The 17,537-nt window shown below is 35.0% G+C and overlaps 1 protein-coding gene across 1 annotated transcript; it reads right to left on the minus strand.

Moving 5' to 3' along the window:
- Positions 1–294: 294 nt before the first annotated feature.
- Positions 295–15,227, minus strand: LOC107941286 (piezo-type mechanosensitive ion channel homolog). The gene is given in 22 exon segments (XM_016874844.2): positions 295–882; positions 1,035–1,179; positions 1,279–1,432; positions 1,541–2,050; positions 2,608–2,766; positions 2,900–3,295; positions 3,440–5,493; positions 5,496–5,924; positions 6,282–7,835; positions 8,418–8,651; positions 8,770–8,943; positions 9,131–9,259; positions 9,652–9,826; positions 9,921–10,136; positions 10,244–10,328; positions 10,872–10,987; positions 11,655–11,841; positions 11,958–12,114; positions 13,043–13,200; positions 13,290–13,449; positions 13,816–13,896; positions 14,848–15,227. Coding segments are annotated over 22 exon segments (7,458 nt in total). The 5' UTR covers positions 14,897–15,227; the 3' UTR covers positions 295–746.
- Positions 15,228–17,537: the final 2,310 nt, after the last annotated feature.

Genomic DNA, 17,537 nt, shown 5'->3' on the forward strand with positions numbered 1-17,537 from the left:
ACTCAACAAATGTTCACACAGAGCATGTTCCACATGGGCCATGTTTTACCTATTCACCCGTTATTGCATTAGCACTTTGACAACAATTATTGAGATTTTTATAATTGGGTCAATTCATTGTATATTATATATATATGTGCCTCTTAGTCACTTCTTAGTAAGGTCAATTCATATACATATAGACATAGTTCAAAGGATTATTCAAAAAATATAGTTTAAAGGAAAAAAGGAAAATGCTATTTGCCAAGGTATCCCCATTCTATCAAGTGGAAATATATATATATATCATCTATATGTATGAATAGATCATCCTTGTATTAAAAATAGGCAGATGTTACAAAAGAATATACTCCCTTTCAACATATATTTTTCTTTTGTTGTTTTTAAACTGATATAGTACAAATTATGTACACAATCCCTCCCAAGAAACCATTTCTACTCTTTAATATTAAGCAATGGTGCTTTTCTTTTAGACCAACCGTGAAGGACAAAGTTCAAATATAGCAAGACCCTGAATTGAAGTTCCATTTCATGGCTGTTTTGTTCATGTTTAGAGCAGTGTAGCATTTAGCATTTTCTCCAACATGGTAATCGAAGAGACTATGACCACCATAAAGCTTCTTGGCCACCGAAGAAGAAGCACAAACCAATATTTGATTGATTCCGTATGTCCGTATGTTTTACTCAGCTTGTTTCGTGAATACCTGTGAAAACTCTTGCAACCGAAAGTGCATCAGTGATGGTGACTAGTCAGGTTTAGTGTACTCAAGTAGCATGTGCGGTGATCTGTAAATCTTCACTAGGGTCCAGTAAAGGACCTCTTCGACTCCAAGCTCACCCTCTGCTCTCGCAGCATATATATCCTCACAAATGGCTATCAACCTACATCAAAACCGGATAAACGGGTGTAGGTGAAATAAGAAATGAATGTAAATGTTCTCCATGCTTTCGTCCTTTAGCCTTCGGCATAAGGAATTCTACCATAAAATTTTCTTATAAGGATGCATATATATATGTACGTGTATATATATTACCTGTCACAGGAAGGCAGGTTTTCATACGGTATTCTCATTCTTAGGTCGGAGCATTGAAGCCTGATAAACCGGCCAACAGCTAGTACAAAAGTTATGTAGAGACCCCAAATGCTGAATTTGCTTAGTGTGTCTCCAAGAATACCCTCTGTTGCAGTATTGCAATATTAATCACGACGACAAAAAAAATCATAAAAAGTTACTATCGAAATAAATATACAACAAAAAATAGTTTTCGAGAACTGACGTGGTGGAGTTTCTTCGGATACTACAATGGCCATTGGTCCTGTGAAACCTCCACAGTGAACCATATCAGATGAATTGATAATATGGAAGGACCACCACTCGAAAGTTGCTCGATTGATAACAAGATCTGCACTCACTGAACTGACTGAATTTACCTGTAGAATTTGGTTTCAAGTCAATGATATATTATCAATGGCAATAATAGAAAACAGAAGTTAACAATGTATCATGAAAACAAAACCCGAATGAAAAGTGCTATATACCTCTTGCTCAAAAGTTCTGACTTCACCAGAACCGGTAACACGGAAGTATCTTGAATAAAGATTGTATACCCTAAAGCCATTTGCAGAGCCATTGAAAACCTTTTGAACATCAGATCGATCGGGAAGATCCTTAGGATCTTGAGGTTTTTCATATTTCACAACTTCCTTGCCTTTTGGCCGATCCCTTGAAAGCAGCCAAGTAGATGTGATACCCATGTCCATATCCCAGTCAAGGGACTGAATAAATCTTCTCTGAACGACGTTGGGAACGAGCCACAAAGTACTCGCATCTGCTTGGCAGCATATCAATTGTACATCATTCTTATTGTAGGTGTCCAAATAATTTAGGGGATCTAGATTAGCATCGGAATTGAGCTTATCCCATGGGATCTTTTCACAGAGGGTAGTATGATACAAGGTCAACCTTCCACCAATGGTACTGATGTCTATTTGAAAAGTTGCATCTTTGATGGGGTTTGCAATATTTGTCGGATTGCCACTGCTGTACATCTGGCAGAACCAAAGCAAAACAAAGTTATTGATGGATCGAGTTATAGAATGCTTCTTCCACCTGATCACAAGTAACAATATACCTAGATATCCATAGGTGTACATGACTTATGGTAAAAACATTAACGATGCCTGCAGGCCCACAAGTAACGATATACATTTTCCTCATTTTCACAATAGCAATCTACAAATTACAAAACCCCATTTCCCGACAAAAATACATGCACACAAGATATTAGTGGCACATACATCCAAGAACAAGGAGTTGTTTTATAATGCTTCAAGCAGAAAGTTGCCAACTCAAGTGTTTGTTTTACATATTCAGTGGTCCTGGACACCTAGTATTTGCATGCACATGACTCACTATCCACATGGAAAATTACGAAGGACACAGGTCCTAGCATACCAGGAATGAGAAAGAATAACAAAATGCCAATAATCAAATGGAATCCCTTCTGAGAAAAGTTTCTCAAATGGTTTTTAGGTAATAAGTACTAGACATCGAAAAACATATTGTGCAAATAGTAGATCTGGTTAACGGTTATGAAGTCTCTTACCAGCATAGGAGCCCAGATAACACAAATTAAGATAAAGAACAGACATATCCCATTGCAGCACTTGGTCATTTTTTTTTGCTTTTCTCCTTGTTTGTGCTGAGCTCTATTCAACAAAGCATCGCATTTGACGAGGTACAGGCTTGCATTTATGTCTTCCAGCTAAGGAAAAAAGTGACATGTTAGTTCTAAAAATCAACAAGAAACAATTCAATCAAAGAATCCCTGCTTACTGAAAATCAAAACAACTATTCTTTATAAATAATAATAATAATAAAAGAAACTCTGGACTTACTTTGAGCCAGTCATACATGGTCAAAGATGTTGTTGTGCATGACCAGTCAAGTACACATCGTAATTCATAAAGAAATGGTAGAGCCCGATAAAGTCTATAGCCTAAGTAATTAATTCGTGAGACCTCACTGGTCAAAAACTGTCGAAACAAGGTGCTTTTATGGGGAATTCCATGTCGGATTTGTACAGCCTGAAGTGCTAGAGAAACTGCTTTAGCAAGAAATATAGCACGCAGTACTAGCCGTGCAGCATGCTGGTCGGAAGGTTCCATTCGCCAAGCATACTGTGTAATCGAATATGTGAAGAGAACAAAATTGAAAAGGTAGAAAACAACTTTTGCTGTTGCAAATGAACAGAGATAAAGTATTCGATCAACAACAATCAAGAAAAAAATGATCTGCAAAAAAGAATATGACCCAGTTAGGATTAGATCACAGCATATCAAGCCTATAGTAGCCCAAGTAAGAATGCGAAGAAATGACAACTAAGCCATTAGAAATAGTCGAGCAAAGTTAAGAAGAGAAATAAGAAATAAACTTACAATCAAGATAGTTACATATTCTATAGGAAATTGATCTTCTAGCTGATAAACATCAAGAAATTCACTCTTGTTCTTTATGACAGACTGGTAGAACATTGCAACTAGGAAAAACACAGTCAGATCAGCAACAAATATGTAAGCATACAGATCAAATTCCCTTTTTCCACCACCAATTACAGAGAGTATTTGGTATGGGAATCCCGTTGCTTCAACAAGCCCAGCACGCTGTGCCTCAAGAATTTCTTTCGCCACATCAGCTGCTGGAGTTAGTGACTTGTACCAATCTGCTGAGGTACATCCTGTCAAGGGAGATGCATACACCACCTCAAAAACAATCACAGCCACATTTGGGCTTTCTCGACTTCTTTCAATGCTTTGAACCTGGACCCTACTAGCAAATGGACAATTACTGGGGATTGTTTGAGTACATCTCTCATCATGAACTAGCCTAAGCAGTTGGTTCATTCCAGACTCAACCTTTTCTGGCTGAATCCCATCCTCTGGCCACAAATGAACATCCACCGAAACTTGAATAAAGTAAGGAGGAGTTTCCGCTCCCTGTATCAATGATTTCCAGTACCAGAAGAAGCTTCTAATTACCAGTTTCGCCGTATTTATTACAAATTGGAACAACTCTGATACCCTTTCACTCCAGCTATAGTTCACAAGAACCTCTTTTCTACAAAGAGAACTCCTATGGGAGTTATAGTCAGTAGAGGGCACCCATTCACCATCTTTTGCACTTATAGAGCTTTGTAAGAGGGTAAATAAGTACACAAGAAATAGAGGCAACGAACTCACAACAAATGACGATTTGATTTCACGAGCAGGAAATCCTATTTCACGGAGCAGGTCTGACATGATACTCAATCCACAATGCTGGATTACAATTTGATACAGATACTGAAGCAACATATAAACTTCCGTGTAAATCAGCATGACAACCCAGAAGATATAAGTTGGACCTGTATTCACACATAGAGCATACAAGAAAAGAGCTGCAAGATACACCATAGATAGCAAACTGAAGTTCCATAGAAAGACAAGGATAAACAAACAGTAGCACACAACATCGATATTAGACCACATCTGGGACCATATATGCCGAAAGATCCGCCCCAGCTGCAAACTCGTAGCATCAGAACTTTTATCAGATTGCAGAGAAGATGAACGGTTCAAATGGATATTCTGCATCTTTTGGCCCTCCATCTCATCAAAGGCCTCATCCTCACCAGATGAGTGCTCATTCATATCGGAATCTTCTGGTGCAATGTTTAAGAAATTTACAAGGTTATTAACTGCCTGATTTCCAATAGACTGTACCTGGGAAACGCCATCACCGAGGAGGTGTACTGCAGAAATCAAAGGATGCTCCTTTGCTTGGTTTTTCCTACTTCTCTCTGAATCTAAAAAAGCACTATCAGCATCAGATTCAATTTCAGTGATCTCACAAGGTGCATATTCCATTGAATTCTTTGGAGATTCCACAACTTCAGGATTTTCTGCTTTCATATAAGCAGCATATGTGTGTGTTTCAGGGGGGAACACTGAATCTTGTTTATCAACTTGTTCTTGCTTCCAAAGAGAGCTTTCCTCTTTGTCAAGAGGCCCAACATCCCTACTTGAAGTAAGAGAAGTCCTCCTCCTCCGCAGGCCTTCATCGTCAGGAGAGACATCACCAAAAGTTGCAACAGAATTCATGCTATGGAGCTTTATTTGCAAGTTAAGCATCTCAGATTTCATCTTCTCCACTTGCAAGTTGCGTTGATGTTTCTTCTCCTCAGCTTCACGAATCTGTTGCAACTGTGCAGTTTTCCAAGCAGCTTTTTTCTCTTGCTCACGTACAATGGCACCAATTTGCTCCGCTTCAAGGTATCGTGACACATAATCAGACTCGTGGGAGGAAAACATATATGACTGAAGTGATACCAACATAAATATCACAATCTCAACAAGTGCGGATCTGGCAGTAATTCGAAACCCATAGTCATACTTGTAAAATCCAATGACTTCATATATGTAGCTCACAGTATTGCACTTTCCAGAACTAAACTCCCCACGAAAGGTGATTGATAGGCAAGAGAAAGAACGATCACCACAAAGTTGTAGATACGCAAGAACTTGAATATTTTATTCTTTTTCTTGAGAATTTCAAGCCTCATCCGGAAAAAAACAAGAGCAAAAGCAAGATAACCCAGGTGCAGAATATCATACTCAAGAGTTCCAGTAATCAAAATCAATACAAGGACCAAGTCCAATAGATGGCAATAACAATAAAGCCTTACATAGTCAAGAAAGGTCCACATGCTTTTGGTTTCAAAAGAGAGATCTCGCCAAACAAATGAATTTTCACGTTGAGACAACATTTGCCGATATGTTGATGAACCTGAGAAATCAGACAAGTGATCTGCACGAAGCTTAAAACATGCCAGAAGAAAGACCAAGAAATAGCTAATAAGCATTCGGGGATCATCAATGATCAGTCCTGCAGGAAAAGGAGAAATTAACAGCAGATTAGTTTGAACCTCCATCATAGGCCAAAATTAAATAATGAATTGATAGATAACTATGAACCACTGACAGGAATAGACAAACTCTTCCAAGCATAAGCTAATTTAAGCTAAGTTAGAAAACAGTCTAAAATTGTTCAAATGCCCGTGTCAAAGATACCAGACTTCTTGTAGAAAGAAAAAGGATAAAACATGGCAAAGTAACATAGATGATAATGCTAAAATAAGAATCATTAAGTCAATTTTCTTCTGCCAGTCAAAAGCAAAGTATAATAATTTGTGCAGTGCTTATCTGCCCTATTTAAGCAATAAGCAGATCCAGAGATTAATACCCAGCCAACAGCTCCTGCAATACTGAAAATATGAAGCCGAGCTTTTCCAGCAGTCATGGCAACAGATTTCAGACTGACTTGGCTTATTTTGATTCAGAGGGAACATACTCTTCCAAATGGCAAAATACTCGAGGATGAGAACAGAAGCAAACAAGAAGACAAGAACTGGCCATAATTTACGAATAATCTGCCGATTCAAAAGAATACAAACAGCAAGCACTGCAATATATAGCATAGAGATGGCATTCAACAAAGCAAAACTTGCGAGAAGCAAAGCAATCATGTTAATCTCCAGGCCATAAAGGCTAAACATGTTCTCTATCCAGAATTTCAAATATATTTTTAAGAGAGCCTTCTGTGTTTCAAATCTCTCTTTCCTTAATGCAAGGATTCGCTTCTTGTTCCACTTATGACTCTCCTTGGTGCTTCCCCAGAAATATCCAAATGAAAATTTTCTCACACCATTAACCTCAGAACCTCCTGCTGCTTTGGAGGACCCATGATGAGGTGCTTGAGAAAAAGCACTGCTCAAAGATGACCATGAATTGCTTGCTGCTCTGTCTTGTCTTATAGGTTCTGTCCCAACACTAGAAGATGGCTTATCTTCCCCATTAGACATGTAGCCATTGGTGTAGTTATCCTCTGCTGGTAAAAATAAAGGACAGGGCTCTTCCCATTTGCGTTTCTTGGAAATACCACTTGGCATATTATCCAACCAACGGAAGACATTGTACTGAAGGATGCATGCAGCAATTACCAGAACCTTTCCTCTCAAGCCTGATTCTATACCCCAAAATCCTGGCTCATATGCACGAATACCCAAAAAGAGCGACAAATCAGAATGCTTTTGCCCTGGAAACATTTCAGCTTGTTTACCCCACATCTGAAAAAGATACTCTGATGTAACCAGAAATCCCGTATAAACTAAGAATGATTTGGATGGGATTTGAGAAGCTTTAGGTAATGTTGAACATATGACAAGGCCAAGTAGATACAAGAATCCAAAAGCACAAATTGGAGATAAAGATGCATAGAATAATGAGACAAACAGGACCTTCTGGCTGTGCCAAATCAGAAACCGCTTGGCAAAGCCAAGTATCCCAGAACCTAAAGGATTGGGATGGTAAGTTCTGTTGTACTTGCTCTGCCTCCTTTCATAGCTATAAAGTTGCATCACAATTAGAACAGCTAGAGATTGCCAAATATTATCCAACAATGAAGCTTCAGGATCATAACCCAAATAAAAATAGAGATTTATAAACCCAGAGAGCCAAATCTTAAAGCTGGTAAAACTGCTTAAGCTATAGATAATAATGAACACCATAATTGCATATATTTTTAATGGAAACCATAGGCGCCTTTTAGTTCTCTCAACAAGTTGTCTTCCAATAATCCAAACAAGGAGAAGAAAGATGTATCCAAATGATATATAGTTGGGTGTCACCATGTATACTGTGAGAAGAATAGTCAGCAAAGCAATGTAGGTTCCACATGATCGATATATTGATAAAAACTTCTGCCCAATTTCGCTAAGGAATGATGCTATCCTTCTCTCTGAATAACATTAAAACAAACAAGTAAAAAAATGCTGTCAATAGAAGTTTAGAGGTAGAAGCAGTAATGGAAATATTGATAGACAGAAACAAAATATTATAATAAACAAAATGGCCTAGAGACAGCTATCTTGAACATTCCTAGAAGTCCAAATTCATCAGAAAGCAGACATCTCATTGTGGCCTAAGGTCAGGCTAAGAACCAGCTATAAAATAATCAAAAAGTATTTACACTAGATCCATAAAGCCTGCACATCATAGCAGGATGATACCAACTTGTTCTAGGTTTAGTTTGCTATAATATTTGAATAAAATGTAAGGCATGAAATTTATTAAACGGTTCTCTACTTAGAATGCAAGTACAGACATAAAAACAGTCAATTTTACTACCAAGTTTCCCATACCTGATGAACATAACATTTCGACATTCATATAAAATAAGCTAAAATATAGGACTACCTATCAAAATAATTTTAGCATTTGCAATTAATAGTGGAAAACCAAACTTTTTTTATAGGTATTTTCTTTTTCAATTTTAACAGCCAAATTTGGACAGAAATTTTGACATGCATAGAGATTATACCATAAGAAGGATTATCATGGTAGTAGGAGGCACTTGGAGATGCATAGACTGACAAGAGGACAGACTTGTTCAGACCAGCTCTCAAGATGCTAAATCCAACAGGAGGGCTAGGGGTGTGCTGCACAATTGCTGAGAATGAAAATAGCATCTCAAACCCATGGTTATGGACTGCACAGAAGCACGCAAGCAAAGCTATTTCCAGAAAGTTCAATGAACTGTTATGTTTATGGAGACCTACATCAATTCAGAGAAGATTGTTTAGTTTCTTTCTCTTTCCAGGGCCAGGGTAGTTCATTAATAGCCATAATCATGACATATAAATGAAATTAGATAACCCAAAGCAAATACATACCCAACTGCGACATGATTTCCAAAACAATGGAGCCTTTTTGCTCCAAAGCATTAGAGATCAAATCGATCTGAAGAAGGTACAACAATGCAAAGTGAGCTTCACAAAGAAGAATCAGAGACTGGCGAATCTTTCTGCTGATGTTGTGGCTCAAAAGATAGATCAAAAAGAAAACCACTGAAGCAGAGGAGAAACACATAAAGCCAATTAGAAACTGCTATGGATAAACTTGCAGTAATAATACAAATTTGCACTTGCTTATGTGAATTGTACAAGAACATTGGACAAAAATCCTTATGCTAAAGGAAAATTTATAATTATACTTAACTAAGAACTAAAGCCAACAAGGTTTAATAGAACATACAATAGACAGCATGGATTAATCCGGGTTTCATTGCTATGATAAATATCAGTGCAAGCATGATAGCTCGAGAACATTTGCGCAGTCCCCATGCAATTGTAGCCACAATGAACACCTTGGTCTCTCCATCCACTGCAAACAAAGGACACGAAGAAGCAATTATATAGATTAAAAAGTAAAATTACCACCCTTTTGTACTCAATATCCGTAAATGATCTTAAAATAGATAAGAGAAGCAGTCTAAAGCAATGCCAGAGTAGTAGATATACGAGAAAATAATCAGTTTTATGTGCTGTCAGAAGACAGAAAATCAAAATTAAATCTTAAAGATATCTTAAAATAAAAAACTAACTCTTCAAGCTCACTGTTGTAAGATAGAAATCTAACTCGCTAAATGCACAATCCTAGAAATATATACCTTCTCAGGATTTCTAAAGATATATTCCAAAGCCGACCTGATGACAGTCCTCAAAATGCAGATGCCAAGAAAGAAGTCTGTAGCACTCAGAATATATAATTCATACCTTCCACAGCAGAGTTGTTCGATGATATAGCGTCCTCATCAGATAAATAGAGGAAAACAGAATTATTTACAAGATTCCCCAAAGCAACCAAAATTCCAAGACAAAATTGTGCAAGCAAAAAAAATCCAGGTATGGGATAATGCCAAAACCCAACCATTTCCCAAATTTCCATATCCTGCATGAGCCCATATGTTGATGAAAACATAACAAAAAAGAAATCTGAACCATTTAAATTTATGAAATGATGAATTTGCAAAAGAGAGGAGTACCTTCCCAAAATTCCTATTCAAGAAAGCAAATGCCACATTGAATATATAGGTGCTTACAGCCCACAAAAGAATGAAGACAAGGAGAAGCCCATTTAACCGGTGCAAACGGAACAGGGAAGGAAAAGCATACACAATGTAGCCAACATATGCAAGTAGCCCAAAAGCACATATACTTGCAAAGTGGAAACTCCAAAAGGAAAGAGCAAACAAGGATACCTGTCAAAATTTCCACAGACAATTTACATATATATCTTAATATTGATAAAATTAGAGAAAAGACCCATAAGATTATAGAAACATTTAGTAAAAGGTAGCAATCATACTGGAAAACAGTAAGTGAAAAAGTTGATGGTAAAAGTCCGGAAAGCTGTCCCTCGTAGTAAAACATTGGTATGCCTTACACCAGATCTGGAGAATTAGAATAACTCATTACAGAACTCAAAATAACCTATCAGTTAAAGAATGGACCCTTTTGTTTTCTAGAAAATAAAAGCAGAAGCATAAATGATACATGAACATCTTATACAGTGTGCCAGATCCAAAACAAACATGATGGTGAAAAGAAAAAGTTAATTAAAATGAGTGCTCGTAATTAAAATAATTCTGCAAAGGAGCAAATTGAATCAGTAATTTGATCATGTTCGGTATCCTCTCACTACTGCTTTCTTTCAGGATAGCTCTATTAAACATAGAAAAGCATGATCAAAATAGTAAAGTGTAGATAAATACACATGGGTTAAGAATAAGAGAAATTTCCAGGATATAGCAGTACAAATAGTTATTTGGATAAACTATTTCCAGCTTATAGGTGCAAGAAATGAATTAAATCCATGGATAAATCAAGTATCCTAGAGTTTGCAATTTATGGTGTGTATAATATTTTGCCTCTTTTTAAGATTTAAAAGCATATAACAAGGGAAGAATCAGAAATAATATAAATAGGTATGTTACCTTGATTCACGAATGAAGAATGAATGCTTTGATGGAAGTAGTTGCTCTGTCAAGCTACTTTCCCGCGTGGACATGATAAAATCCATTTCCTCCAAATCACATTTGACATAGGATAGCTGCAGTACAAGACAGAATATTTAAATAGAAGAAATAGACACCAAGACGAAAGCAGTACAGAAATATTTTAAAAACAAAAAGAACACAACACATAAATAAATAAGATATTTTCAAAATATTGTCATATTATGTCTTACAAGTAATCCAAAACTTCAGGTATTACTAAACAAAACTTAAGACGACCATAAATACATGTACTAAGCATATACATAGAGCTGCTCTAATCTTGTTCTCAATTATATTATTTCTTTATAATTAATTTAACTTGTTCAAAACTATTAAGAACATATATTATATAAATATGCGGTTTCCAACTAGGAAGCTCTCAAATTTTCAACTGCAATTTCACTGAGCAAATTGAATAAAAATTGCATCCAGAATGGAAAAAATGTCATCAATCTCCAAAGTTTAGTTTGCAACTAAATAGTTCATATCTGTCCGGGAAAATTTTCTTATAGAAAGAAAACACTTCAAACCATCTTAAATTAGTAATATGGGGAAAAGACTTATTAGATGGACAAATGTCAGACACAGGAAAGACTCAAATGAAGTCAATTTCATAATATAAGATTCTAGGAAGAGGGAAGAGTGTCTTGCATTTCATTTAAAGGTTCAGCTAAAATCTTTAAACAGAATCAGACGTATAGTAATAAAACTAGTACATACCATGATGTAAAAAAGTACAAGAGAAACAGAAGAGCAAATTTCAGTCCACTCAGATGTTGAACATATTTTGAATAGACCAACAAAATCAGCTATCCACTGTAACATACTTGAGAACTCTATAGGGAGTTGATACACATAAAGCATGAAAATGCTGAAGCCTGCATAAAACTGGAGAGCCTTCCACAACCTTGACAAAAAAGAAACAGAACATAAGCTACTAAAAACATTAACCAATGATAAAATCAAATTCATTGACAAAGAAAATGAAATAGAACAATGTACAAAGAGTCAAGAAGAAATCACCTGAATAGTCCTAGAAAATTGCTAGTCAAAGACCAATCCACTAGCCCAATGCAGCTTCCAATGAAAAATGGCAGAGAAATCCACGAGGGATGGCTAATTCCCACAACCAGCTGAATAGCAGGTAGAAGCAAACAGGAAGCAACTTTAAGATGGGAACCTTTCATGAAATAAACAATGGAAATAATTTTATATCAGTTTCAATTTAAACATGACTACCTGAGGTAACAAGTAAATTAAAAAAACTCAATTAAAATTTTAAGTTCAGAAGCTGAAGCAGAATAAAGATTAAGAGAGAAATGTTTAAGATAGTTTTAACTTTTCTTTCTTTTTCTATAGTGTCCGAGGCCAACAAAAGTACCAACTTATTGTCAACAGCATAGACTTAATGGGAATTGAAATTTATATATAAAAGTAATAAAGCTGACTGCAATGCAGATAAGCAACGCGATCATTTCAGTTGGCTAACCAGCGAAATAGCAAACTACCAGGCATACACATTATATGTTATTAATGCAGTCTGTGCATACATTGGATATTACTAAGTTGGCAAGGATACAACTCACAGTAGAGCTATACTGCACGAAATACAAAGCATTTGTTTGCAGAGAAAACTCAACTGTCTGTTCTGTTACCACATGAAAACCCTTGACTAGATTGACAAGAACTCTAAATTGAATATGAGGCAAAATAATGCTTTAGAAGTTCTAGTAGCTAACTTATAAGCTTTAAGTAGGCTACAGAGATCAATATTTTCACCTCCAATCCACAAGGCCCCAAAGATCACAACAGAAATATTCCACTAGTAAAACATGTGCTATCATTGACACAAAATGAGAAGAGAATAATAAGGCTTCACTGCTGCTTTAGAAGAGGGACAATTGGGGGAAGAGTGTTGAACTTGATTTAATTCATTTAACAAAGTGAATAAAATCATCTCTAGTTCATATCCTCTGCATGCAATAAGTTAATCCTAAAACATGCATATAGGATTGCTAAATGGATCCTGTTTTGGGTGGGGAGAGTACATAGTGCAACAATATCACTACATAAAAAAAAATTAGAAAAATAAGGAAATACTTACAAACCTAATTGTTCAACTGTTGTCAAGAAATGACCCCAACAAGTATACCGCCACGGAACAAGACCGAATCTGTTCACATGTATATCAAGCAATGCAACTACTAGCACTAGAAGTTGTGTAACCAAGAAATAGATCACAGTGGGAGATCTCCAAGACTGGATTCTGCAAAAGCATAGCCAAATGGACAAACTGTCAAAATATGCAGAGACTGAAGGAACAGAAGAATTAAAGAAAACAAAATATATCCTTACATCATAAAACCAATTAGCTTGAGCCACCAAGCATCTCCTACACTCTGTTTATAGCCTCCAACAGCCCATATAACAAGATATGCAACTTGTGAAAGAAAAACAAGTAGGGAAAAGATGATAACAGGCCACAGTAACAAATATTTCCTCCTGAAACGAAATCCTATAAGAAAGTAATCCCATGTTACTTTATAAGAAATGAAAACAACTTCAAATAAAACCATTAAAATAACAATAATCAGAAAAAGAAGTTAAACTTATAAAAAATGCAAGAAGTCAAGAAATATCATAAACCCCTCTTCTAATTTTCTTATAGACTCGGGGTTATGTAACATTAAAGACTGCTGAATTCTACAATAAGCACTTAGCAAAGTTCATTAGATACGTACAGCAAAATCTAAAGCACCAACAAGATAAAAGTAGTAAGAAAAAACAATGAACAACTGAGACCCTGCTGAATTATGGAAAATTAGAACTACAGAACTGCAAAGATAAAGCAAAAATTTACCAGAAAATCTTCATCACTTACCTATTTTAGGTGCAGTATACTGAATGAGAAGGAAAGCGATCAAATCAACATGAGAGATCAAACTCCAATTGAGCAATGAAGCTTCAAGAAAGACAGAACAGGTAAAAACTATTAATTAATTGATGGCAGAGCATATATGTATTTGTATATGCATACACACAACAAAAAAAATGCAGTTTCAAACAGTAACTCATAAAAGAATAAATGATCTCAACGTCAGTAGAGAATTTTTCTTGCTGGGAGTCTTCTATGTAGAGCATTCTGTAAGTTATCAATTTACAGGTCTCTCAACTTATAAAATTTAAAATTAACACTCTATGGCACTCTGCTAAAACCGTGCCTCAAAGCTCATTAACAAACCAACCTGTCTCTCACCAAAAAGAATACCAATGAAGTTTTCGCTTTTCAAGTGACTTTTAACTGCAAAATCCCTTCTACCCTTCTCACCTTTCAGGTTCCAAAATAACAAAGACTGGATGATGTCCTGTGTCACAAGCTAATTTTAAACTAGGTTCAGGTACCCAGGAATTAGATTTTTACAGTCTCAAAAACTTGAAACTTACAATTGATACTGGTCTAGTTCAAGAATGACCCCCTCAAAGTGAATTTTCCAAACAATATATGAAAAGAACAGAAGGTTGCATATAAATGCAAAGACTAGTGTTCCCATCATGAACTCATGAGCAGTAAACAAAATCCCTACTCTTAAACAGCAGCTTGGATGATAAAAAAAAAGGGTCATTTAGACTCTCCTCAACTTCCTAAGACACTCCCTTATGGAATTCGGATTTCGTTATTTCTCTATGGGACATAGCATAGCTCAAATTATACAGATAAACGCGAGCACTTTAAGACATAGCTCAAACAATGCATATGTAAAGTAGATTCCAACAGACAACCAACACCACTAAATGAATTTCTAATTAAAAAAAAGGGGGGGGAATGAAGCAAAAAAGAAAGAAACCCGGAGTCTTTATATAAATTTATAAGGGATGAAATTAAAAGTAAAGAGTATTAAGAAACAAAGCATACCTGTAAGAAGCAGCAAAGGCAAAGCAAACCCAGTTAGAAAACTCCCCATGAGATTAGCACTTGAATTCCACCAAAAAAACCAGATCGATTCACAGCAAAAACACAGAATACGTTAATGGGTTTTCGTTTTCCATTAAAATCAACAAAAACCCATTTCACATCAAATCAAAAATTTCCTCCTAAGCAAACGAAACGAGGAAATTTTTGACTTGAAAACCCCAAGAATGGAAGTTCGGGTCACGTGTTTTTCAGCAAAAGAGGGAATAAATTAATAAAAATAAAAACGAAATTAGCTATGGGTTTTACTAAGTACAAAACCAAATTCGTCAAAATCTGATGTCCTGAAATATGTATTAAGGAATTAAAATAACAGCAAGGTTGATTTTATATTATGAACATAAAAAATGATTTTTTTATATAAGGAAAATATGGCTTTACCTGATATTCTAGAATATTATATAACTCAAGATATTTCTTTTACCCGCGCAATGCTGCGAAGGGAAATATCTTTCTAGCATATTCATTGATTTATTTATTTATTTTGGTACATATAATTAGAGTCAAAAATTTTAAAATTCCATGGGTGATTGAATCAATTATATCACCAGTTTATTTAATTAAATTAAATAAATTATTAAAAATTTATAAAATATTAAAAATTTGGTTTGTGTTTGAATTAATTGATTTATATCAATTTCTAAATCTATTGATCTAATTACTTTTTTGAATTGGTATCCTAATTGATTCTCGATTCGATCAATTAATTTATCTAATTTGATTTAAATAATCTCAATAAAGCTAAATGAATATAAAATTTAGAGGATAAATAAAAATGATAAATATTGTATATGTATAAATGAAGGATTAAAAAATCAAGCAATGAAATATGAAAATATTTATTTTAATATTTTTTTAAGAAATAAAAAATTAAAGTGTTGTTTTTGATAAAAAGGTTATCAAAATAAAAATGGAAAGAAAAAATTTTCAAATATTTAAGAGTTTAATAATATTTTTTCAAAAGAAAAAATTGAGGGTTTAATTAAAATTTTGTGAGATTAATGAGAAATTCAAAAAAAATTAGAAGAGCTTAATTAAAAATTTCAAATAAATTAAAATACATAACGAAAATTTTCAATACAAAAATAAAAATAAAAATTTTCAAAAAATTAGGAGATCAAAGCTCCCTTAGCCTCCATTACGATCCGCCACCGCCTTTATGGTTCATCAGTTCACTATTTGAAAGAGTAAGATATATGATGTGCTTATTAAGTTCAACTGAACACTTATATTATAATCATTTATCAATGGTTACAAATATTGAAAATCAAGACCAATTAACCATATTGAACTAAGATTTTTCGGGCTTCATTAAGTTGACATTTTTTATCATTCTTTCTTTTGTTTTCTTGATATATTTATCGGATATTTCATTGATATTCAACCCCAAACCTGTAAGCACTAGTCTCGAATCATCAGGTCGGACTGGTGTTGTCGCCATGGCAAATTCATTGCCTGCCTCCCCACTGGCTACAGGGACGATGATCTTTGGGTGGCCTATACCAGTTCGCAATGAATTCTCCTTCTTACCCGAGGGGTCAGGGACCGACAAACCGAACTTGTCAACGGTAGGCTGATCATCCAACTCTTCTGTTTGCTTAAACAAAATCTTAACTGTAGGATCTGAACCATCATCCTTGGCTTGGCTTGCAAGTGGTTCTTGTACTTCATTGCTAGCAAATTCACCTAGTGACCCTTTACCAGTTGAGCCCTGAGTCATGATGTGACCCAAGGTTAACCATTTCGAGCCTTTACGAATGAAGTTGAAGAGCCTATGGCAAATGCCAAATGGCTGATCATCCTTTCCCTTCTGCTCCATTGCCTTGGCTGAAAATAAGTGGAAAAGAATCGCTATTTGAATGATTCGAAACTTGGAGCTCAAAAAAATGAAGAAAGAAAGAGTGAGATTTTCCATGGAAGGGAGGGATATAATTTAATGGATTCTTGGAATAAGGGAGGAATTTGTACTTTCCTTTAAGTCAAATTTTATTCCAAAACAGCAACAAGAAACATCGAGGGGAATTGGTGATTGGTGAATGTAGTTGATGGAGAGATTAAGATACCATGTGAACTGAAGTTTCTTCTTTTTTTTTATTAGCAAATATGCTTTGTGAAATTACTAGGAGATAAGATATTCTTTCTACACTTGATGTAAACATATCTATGGAATAAAGTTAGATGGAGACTTTTGACATATGTGCATCAGTCTCGTGCATATTCAATAAACAATGACATGTCATCAGTGAAATAAAAGAAATAGTGAAAAATTTATAAATAAATATTAATAACTTCATTCTAAAATAAATCTAAAACTCTAAAATTATCATAAACCTTACATCTTAAACTATAAAATCTAAACTAAAAACCCTAGAAAAAAAATAATTATAATTAATATTTATTTTTATTTAAATAATTATTATTATCTCCACTATTTTATTATGCACACCGATAATGTATAAAATCTATACACATTAAATATAATTCATATATATTATTAATGCAATTTAAGAATCTTCCACGGGCACTTCAATTAGAATATGCATAAATTGTTCTTCACATGCATGTGTGTGTGTGAATGGCTATTTATAAAGAAAGAAAAAGCATAAATTCCTAAGGGGCAGCATTAAGGGAAA

Source organism: Gossypium hirsutum, chromosome A08 (assembly GCF_007990345.1).
Source record: "Gossypium hirsutum isolate 1008001.06 chromosome A08, Gossypium_hirsutum_v2.1, whole genome shotgun sequence".
Taxonomy (NCBI): Eukaryota; Viridiplantae; Streptophyta; class Magnoliopsida; order Malvales; family Malvaceae; genus Gossypium; species Gossypium hirsutum.